A 9,732-nucleotide genomic window follows, 5' to 3' on the forward strand; every position below is an offset into this window, starting at 1 on the left:
GGACTCTTTGCAGGGTCCATCTTCAGTTCAGCTATACTTTAACTAAATGTAAATAAAAATAAATACAAAAAGACCATTTCGATCAAATAAACTACAGATTTAGCGCTTTCTATGGTTCGGCTCCCATTTATGAGCGGCTGACTTTTAACACGACGTAGGTTATCTCTCTGTATTTAACCAATGTTTCTGTAAATAAATATGTTTATTTCTCGTTAATATCATGATTATAAAAAAATCAAATATAATATACAATAAAAACAAATAATTAAATAAAATTTCAAATTTGTATATATAATGGAAATATAGCCGATAGGTACTATAATCACGGGATTCGGTGTGCTAGCTTTAAAATTCAGGATGCCCTACGACTCCTGCGATTTGCATTAATGGTACTAACACTAAAGAAAAACATTGAAATATGCAATAAGTGTATTAATTTATCTATAATAATTACTAATTAGCATTGATTTTAGAATACACAGATTGTATGTGGGATTCCCGTTGGCTTTGGAAGTACTCGTCATAGACTCATAGTTTACCATCCGCCCGTCCATAAACTATGACGAGGGTACTTCTGGGCTCCGCTGCCAGCGGGAATAGCAATACTAATTGCTAATTAGTAACCGTTCATACATTTTAAGAATACTGAATATACCTTTTTTCAGATAAATAAACGAGCGATTTCATTTTATTATTCTAATGCATTATGGAAATTTGCATATATTAAGAAAATAGAGATAAACCTATACTCTATTCAAAATAAGAAGCGACCTCGGCGGCTACCTGAAAACCCGGTTTTTTACGTGGCTTTCAGATAGCCGCGAGGTCGCTTCTTATTTTGAACCGTGTATATATTTTGTCGGTTCTTCATAATTTCGCCACCGGGAATGCCACTTAAAATCAGTCGTCGTTTTTGCAGGGCCGTCTTTGGTTACGCGGGGGCCTCGTGGGCACACAGAGTTTTTGGGGGCTCTTTAAGAAAACCAAAAGAAAAAATGTAAATTATATTATTCGGGGTTCCATCAGGTCGGGGGCCAGTGCCCCACGTACCCTTAGGGTAAAGACATCTCTGCGTTTTTGTGTATTATACTTTTTATTATCTGTATATTCTAAAATAAATGGTAACAGCTTATATTATAATCGTATCATATAAAAAGATAGTTTAATAATGTGTACAAATAAAATATTATCTATTTCACGTGAACTAACTAGAGAATCGCGTGCAAAGATCCTTTGTCATATTAAGCTGGGGTCACGGTAGGTAAACTGACTCCTGACGTTATGAATATATTATTATTACAGCGAATACCATGGTGGGCAATAAAAATGTTCGTTAACTCACCTTATGGTTCCATATAGATATATCTATAACAAACCGCGGCTCTAGTCTCTACAACAGTTTACCGTTTATTTGGCAATACTAATATATTGTTCGTGTTCACTGTATTCTCACCATCGCCCATTATCATAATATTATTGAAATGTTGTTGTCATTATACTCGTTTTTAATGGTTTGTCGGACGTTTGTTTCTCTATATGGAGGTATATTATGTCCGCTGGAATATAGCTGGTGCGAGACGATGAATGTATATAGTATACAGTATACACAATATTAAAATTATACGAATAGTAACAGCCAAGAGTTACTATACAGGGTGTCCCACGAAGATGGGACAAATAAAAAAAACTTGTTCTAGAATATTTTTTAGTTAATTTATACTAATTTGCGTTATAAGCACCACGTTTTTTTGTTGCACTTAACTTTTACTTTTTTAAATTATTTTTTTATTATTAAGATAGCCATTTTATTGAGAATACTTTGCTGAGAATTTTGACTTGCCAATAACCAGTTTTGGATTATTACTTTTTAAGTTATTAAAGATTAAAGGGTAGGATGGGAGGTGGAGTGCAGTAGATTGTTATTTTTATCTGCACGCATTCGGCATTACTTCTACCTCCCATCCTACCCTTTAAACTTAAATAACTTTAAAAGTAATTATCCAAAACTAGTTGTCGACCTGTCAACATTTCTAGCAAATTATTCTTAATAAAATGGATATCTTGAATTTTTAAAAATAAATGTAACGAAAAAAAATTAATTAAAAATAGTAAAATAGTTAAGAGCAATAAAAAACGTGGTGCTTATAGCGCAAATGCGTATAAATTAATTTAAAAAAAAAAAATCTTAAAAATATTCACTAGAACAAGAGTTATTTAATTTGTCTTATCTTTGTGGGACACCCTGTATATGTATGAATAATAATAATATGTTAATGTATGTGGTATTATATAGAGGTATATTATTTTGGTGTGTGCGCATAGACTATACCATACTATCATCATGCTTGGACATTGAACGATTTGAAACCGGTTGTGCTTTAGAGGGGACACGCGGCCTCAAATCTCTGCCGGACCTATTATTATTACGTGCAGATTGTCCATGTAATGAATGTAACAACTAACAAGCAACAACACTACTGTTAGTGTGCAATTGATTTCATAACAGAGTGTGTGTGAATTGCGTCTTAAATCGTAAATATTTTTTTCTTAATCGCGTGCTGTACAGTATATTGTTTTAAATACAAATTACAATTACGGATATATTAAATTATTAATAAAATAATATTAATAATTTACAAAATCATATATCTATCTGTCTAGCGTTTACGATACGATAAATAGTATATTCGGCCGCTTTAGTGTTTTTTGTTTGTTTTTAAATTTTAATAGTGGACAGGATATTGTGATTGGTGTCGTGTAATGATATTTGTATGTAGTTGGTGACTGACTATATATATACAGCCTAATATTAGGTTTAACATTTGTGCACTAATCAGAATGGTGTGTCGTGACCAATATTCTGTATTTAACTTGCTGGCGGTATGGAGATGCCTTTGAACGACAGGAAGGTGACGGTATATCTTTGTCTATTGGAACTTTGCACTGCGCCCACACATTCCAAATACTAGTAGATAAATAATACAACTATTATTATAATGTCAACGTTTTACGGATTGCCCGGAGAAACGTAAGTTCATGTTAATATTATATACCTACGTAAAGATATTAGACTTAGGATACTGTTGTGACTTGTGGAACCTTATCAGTGACATGTCCATAATATTATTATGAAGACAGAAATGAAAAAATAAAATAATTGAGTCAATTTGTTTAACATTGTTTATGTTATAATATTATTTATCAAAGTATTTGTGTTGAAATCAGCAAATGGGAAGCTATAATATTATGATAAAATAAAAATAAAATTGATAAATCGAGGTACTTTTTAATATTTAATTTTCAAGATAAACTTTGTTTTTGAATTTTTAATAAAGAACCATATATCGTGCCATTATCTATTGTGCCATTTTTTCAAAATATTCTCGGGTTACCCGAGTCGGGTAATTATTTTAAAACCCATCAAAATTAGTTCTAAATATGTCTAAAAGTTATGAACACTTTTCATTTTCCATACCAATATACTCAATTATGTACCATACATATCTTATATTTCATTTTGACTTATAACCTTTTCCCCTTATAAATTGAAACTTGTGTAGTTGTGTGTGGTTTGAGCGGATAACGGTCGTTTTGCTGTGTAGCGTGAATCAAATTTGATACCTATCTAGCATAGGAATATAATATACTATTCCTTTTTTTTATTCAAATTTTTTAATCTCTTGCTATTAGCAAAAAAGATGTTTGAATAGAAAAAATAAATGTTTGGTCGGCCGGTACAATGAAAATACTTAAAAAATCAACTTATTTAAAATAATTTATAAATTTTTTTTAAATTTACTATTCAAGATTTGTTTTCTTATGTATAATTTTAAGGGAAAGTATAAAACATCTTAAAAACCCAATTTGAGCTTTTAATTAGAAAGCTTAATGAAATACAATTTTAAAATAATCTTTAAATTTTTTTACTAGAAAACCAACCTTCATTTAGATGTTATAGCTGAACATTAATATTTTTTTAGCATTGCTAATTTTCATCAATATTTGTTTTTTTTTAATTCTACAAATTTGCATTTGTGTTAAAACAAACTCCGATTTCTTTTGTACTAAACAGTTACTCAATCTTAAATTTATAAATTAAAAAAAAAACATTTCACCTTTTATAAATACATATTTTTTTTTTAAATTATGTTTGTTATAATTGATTTTGTTCGTTTGTTAGGCCTTTTAATAAAATTACATGACAAAATGCAGATGTAGATATGTGTAATCTACAAACTCGTAATAATGTTATTAATAGTTAAAAGTAGGTATTGAGCATTATTCTTTAAAACCACAGTATCAGTTTTTGAAATATATGATTAATTAAATTTTCCATAATTTGGTTGAAGTCATGTTTTATTATTTAACTATCCCGATACAAATTATAATATAATGTTTCTTAATAGTTGGTATTTTTGATAAAAGTCTCAAGGTAAACTAGTCATGTGGTCACTTATATTCAATAACATGTGAATGTAATCGTATTGTAAACCTGTTATGAACTTAGTATTGTAATAATACTTATCAATGAATTATTTGTTTTATTTCAGAATGAATTGGACATTGAGTTTACTTGTAGTTTATCTTCTAAGTCCGGCATTCTCAGAATTGACATGTTTAAAAAATGAAAATTGTTTTTGTCAAATGAGTATGGACCACGACGATATGGAAGTTATTTGTAATAATTCAGTAGACGTCAAATTAAAATCTATGCATTCATTAGTTCAAATACAGTGTCAATCAGAAAAAATGATGTGGCATCAGGTTTTTAACCAAATAAATATCACAACAATTGATTACAAAAATTGTCATTTACCAGATAGAGGTTTTCGCCATACCTTTTCATTGTTGGGTATCAATGACTTTCAAATAATGAGATTAAATTACATAAAACTTTACAGTAGTTTTGGAAGTGTTTATTTATCAAACCTGCAGAATGTCAAACATTTAGAAATTAGTGTTTCAAAGGCTGATTCAAAGTTAATACTTACTAATGACACATTCAATGGAACTCCAAATCTAATAAAGTTGTTTTTAAGGAGTAATAATATTGATCATTTACCTAAGTATGTGTTTAAACAACTCACTGCTTTGGAAAGACTTGATTTAGGCGGAAATAAATTGACAAATTTAGATCCTGATCTTTTTAATGGTATTCCATTAAAGATTTTAAACTTGGATTCTAATAGTTTGACTACTTTAAGTTTAAAAATTCAAAGTTTAATACATTTAGAATTAAGTAATAATAAATTAACTGCTATAGATGTAGATAATCTAAATAATCTTAAACATCTTTATCTTAACAAAAATGTCCTAACTAGAATGAAGGATAAACCATTTACAAACACTTCCCTTGAAACTCTAAATTATAAAAATGGAAATTTTACTATACCAAACAAATTCTTGACTGATTTAAATCAACTACACATTGTTACGTTGATATCATTGAATTTAGAAGTTTTACCAGAAAATATATTTTGGGGATCAAGAAATATTAAATCGCTATTGTTATCCTCAAACCGCTTAAAGAATTTACCTGTGTTACTTTTTCAAGATTCTGAGAACATTATAGAGTTAGATTTGTCTAAAAACCTAATTGAAGATATTAACCAAGAATTGTTTAGACCTTTAAAAAAGTTAGAGAAGTTGGATTTGTCTAGAAACTATCTTACACGGATAAACACTGGCTTAAAATATTCAACTAATCTAGTTAATTTGAATTTAGCAAAAAACAAAATATGGACTTTTGATTATGCAGCATTAAATTTACCTAAATTAAAAGAATTGAAAATGGCTGATAATCAAATAGTTAGCTTGGCATCAAATTTACAGTTTTCACTACAGTACTTGGAGAATGTTGAAAATTTAGATTTGGCTCATAATAAAATTACTAGTATTGATCCAGGATGGGTTAATCTGGTAAAATTAAAGAATGTCAATTTATCAAACAACAACATATCTAAACTGAGTATTGAAGACCTTCAGTATTTTGTTCACATTGAGACTGACTTTAGCTCAAATCCTTTACAAACAGTTAATTTATCTGGATTAGATGTTATCGCTAATTCACAAACATCAATGTATAACACAAAGAAAATCGTTTTATCAAGTCATACATTTTCTTGTGATTGTGATAACTATGAATTTGGAAGATATTTACACAAATTAATGACAGACAATATGTACAAATATCTTAAAATTGAACAGGATTTGACATGCAATAATGGAATGAGTTTTAAAGACGTTAGTTTGGATAGCTTGACATGTGGATGGGACCAATTTGATGATGAAAATAAAACAGATTGTTCGGAGTGTATATGCACTTATCGGCCTTTTGATAATTCAGCAATTATGAACTGTTCTAACAGCAATTTAAAGCTTGCACCTACAAAAATTATTACTAGTAAAAATCTCAACTACACGGAGCTGAATTTAAGAAATAACTTGATTACAGAACTGCCAGATTACACTAGTGTAAACATTGGGAAATTGGATGTTGGAAATAACAGTTTAAATTTTTTAAACATGTCATGCTTACCAAGAAAGTTAATCGTAAGTTGATATAATAATTATCCTGAATTCTACCTTCAATTACCAAGTCATAATATTAAAAGAATTATTATATTACAAGTTGAATTTTGCTTTGGTGAAGAGATAGTATTACAATGATGATTTTTCAAAATGTTAATGCTTATTTTTCAACAAAAAAAAAACCACATCTTAAGAATTAAAAATTATAATAAAGATAGTATATTATGTATAGTAGTGTAGTGTGGTATAGTGTACTTTTTACAAGTAACTTTTTGAATTTTTTTTTTTTATTTTCTTTGGAGAAAAATAAAAAAATTCATGTGTTCTTCTCCTCTCAGTACAAATTTACAAATAGGCAAATTATTACTAAATGCTTCGATTTTTTTTTTAAAATAGTCATATGTGTTAAAAGATGTATTGAAGAAACACATTAATACTTGCTTGCTCAGATCTGCATTGAAGCTAATAATTTATTATACTATATTTTTATGAAAGGATTATAAATAGATTAAGTATAGCTTACTATGTTATATTAATCTGTACTCAGAAAGTAATTTTAAATAAATTATAACGTTGGATCAGATCACCACAACATTACTATATTTCGTGTTCTGATTTATGTTGGTTTTTAAAATTTTAAATCAATTACACCAATGACTTAGTAAAAAAAAAAAAAATTAAATTGAGAATATATTTTTTGAATTTTATTTTAAGGAACTAAATATGGGTCATAATGAATTACAATCAATTGAATCATCTTTATCGTCGGATACAGAAATATTCAACAACTTAAACCGTGTAATTTTAGCTGGTAATCCATGGCTTTGCAACTGTGAGACTAAATATACAATTTCTTTGTTTCATAAATATGCATATAAAGTAAGTTGTTTTTTACATAATCTATTAATTATTTAGTTATAATACATTGTATTAATATTTTGTGAACATTTTATAAAGATTACAGATTATTCCAATGTTACTTGTTCATCGTCGACTCTATTACAAAATTTACTCGTTGATGATTTGTGCCATAAATCTACTATTTTAATGGCTACATCAATATGTATTGCACTTATTGGTTTATCTCTTGGTCTTCTATTTGCCATATATTATCGTTATAAAATTGAAATTAAAGTATGGTTGTATGCTCATCACATAAGGTGGCCAATGGCAGAAGAATCGATTGATAGTCATAAACTCTACGATGCATTTATAAGTTATTCTCATAAAGATGAAGATTTTGTTGCCAAACAATTGATTCCTGGCTTAGAGGGAGGTGAAAACTCTTTCAAACTCTGTTTACACAGTAGAGATTGGGTTGTGGGAGATTGGATCCCTGCTCAAATCGCTCGATCAGTTGACGAATCTCGAAGAACTATTATTGTATTGTCTTCCAACTTTTTAGAAAGTATATGGGGTCGTATGGAATTTCGAACAGCACATTCAAGTGCATTGAAAGAAAGACGGAGCCGTGTCATAATAATTCTTTATGGAGATGTACCAACAGAAGCATTGGATCCTGAACTTAAAGCTTATTTATCAATGAACACTTATGTGAAATGGGGCGATTATCTGTTTTGGGAAAAACTGAAATATGCTCTTCCACATAGACATAACGAGAAAAAGAAACCTAGAAGCAAAATAATAATACCAGATAAGTTAAATCCTTTAGTACTGGCATAAAATGAATTATATTAATGTATCGGGTGATTGGTTTACTACGACCCAGTCAATAACTTTGAATATATTACTTTTATAATTATTTGTTGGGATGTTAATATATTTTTTTTAAATATAATCCCATCCCTTTCTTTTATGTTAAAACCTTATGAACTAAGTTTTTCAACGGAAACATATTTATTTTATTAACTTTTTAAATTAAAAATAATTTGCTGAACATTTTGACTGGTCGATAATCAGTTTTGGATCATTATTTTTAACTTGGTTGAGTAGGCTCACAGATAAAAAAAACATCTCTCCACCCTTCCTTTATTTTAAACTTTTGTAACTTCAAAAATAATTATCCAAAACTGGTTATGGACCAGTCATAATGTTCAGCAAAATATTCTTAACTTAAAAAGTTAATTAAATATATACATTACAATTGAAAAAACTTAGTTCATAAGGTTTTTAACATAAAAGTAATGGGTTATATTTTTTTAAAAATATATTAACATCCCAACTAATAATTATAAAAGTATAAAAAATTAATTAAAAAAGTAATATATTCTAAGTTATTGATTGGGTCATAGTTGACTAATCACTTGGTTTATAAATATTAAATACATATTATAATAGTTATCTTTCGGTGCTTGGTCAAAACAAGTTAGTTCCTAAAATGAGGTTCTACCTCATGAAAATATTTTAAAATACCAGATCTAAAAACAATCGTTTTATTAGCATTTCAACTATAAACATAATAAAGTAATTTACTAGAAATAAAAGGGTTTTACAATATGTTCACCAACTTAAAGACATTTTTTCTTAAAAGTTAATATTTTTGACTTAATACTGAATACTATTTTTTTTTAAACATTTTGTGTCTAAGAAGTATAAATATATTTCCTATTTATATAAATATGTATAACAAAAATACATTTAAATGAATAAACACGGTGTTACCACTATTTTCAAAAATAATTGTAATGAACAGTTTACACTGTTTTTATAAATATATAATAAACTTTGTAAAAAATATTTGCACATTATAAAAATTGTGTCCCAATATAAATTATATTTATAGATATATAATGTGAGATTTATATTTTTTTTATTAAAATGTTGTATATAAAATGTAATATTTACATTTCCTTTTTGTGACATAATTAAGATTTATATTGAAATTTAAATTGTAAAAAGTTGACATTATTTGTATTTGTTTATAATGATTATTACAAACTATGTTTCATGAAACTAGTGGCTTGACTGTCTAGTTAATTTATTTTTAATGTAAAAAATAAGATAAAAAAAATCAAAAAACATAAGGATAATTATTCATGTTTTTAATGTTTTATATTGTTCTATAAACCATATAACTGTTAATTGAACCAGCTGCAATCAAGTATCTAGTTACTATTCTAGTCATTATTCATATTTTTTTTTAAATAGCTCTAAATGTGTTTTGAATGATTTTGTTACTACTTTATATATTTAAAATAAAATATGTTTTTTTGATATGAACAAAATATATAAATCACATGC

The 9,732-nt window shown here is 27.7% G+C and overlaps 1 protein-coding gene across 1 annotated transcript; it reads left to right on the forward strand.

Annotated features, from left to right (window-relative positions):
• The first annotated feature begins 2,443 nt into the window (after positions 1 to 2,443).
• On the forward strand, positions 2,444 to 9,165 carry LOC126838524 (protein toll-like). Its single transcript, XM_050573020.1, has 4 exons — positions 2,444 to 3,028; positions 4,551 to 6,552; positions 7,246 to 7,410; positions 7,489 to 9,165. Exons 1-4 carry the CDS (start codon positions 2,997 to 2,999, stop codon positions 8,212 to 8,214), a joined length of 2,925 nt encoding a protein of 974 aa, XP_050428977.1. The 5' UTR covers positions 2,444 to 2,996; the 3' UTR covers positions 8,215 to 9,165.
• Positions 9,166 to 9,732: the final 567 nt, after the last annotated feature.

This window comes from Adelges cooleyi, unplaced genomic scaffold (assembly GCF_023614345.1).
Source record: "Adelges cooleyi isolate 19-005CV unplaced genomic scaffold, UGA_ACOO_1.1 ACOO_flye_CR_arks_rails_tigmint_CR_PRNA_30, whole genome shotgun sequence".
Classification (NCBI taxonomy): domain Eukaryota; kingdom Metazoa; phylum Arthropoda; class Insecta; order Hemiptera; family Adelgidae; genus Adelges; species Adelges cooleyi.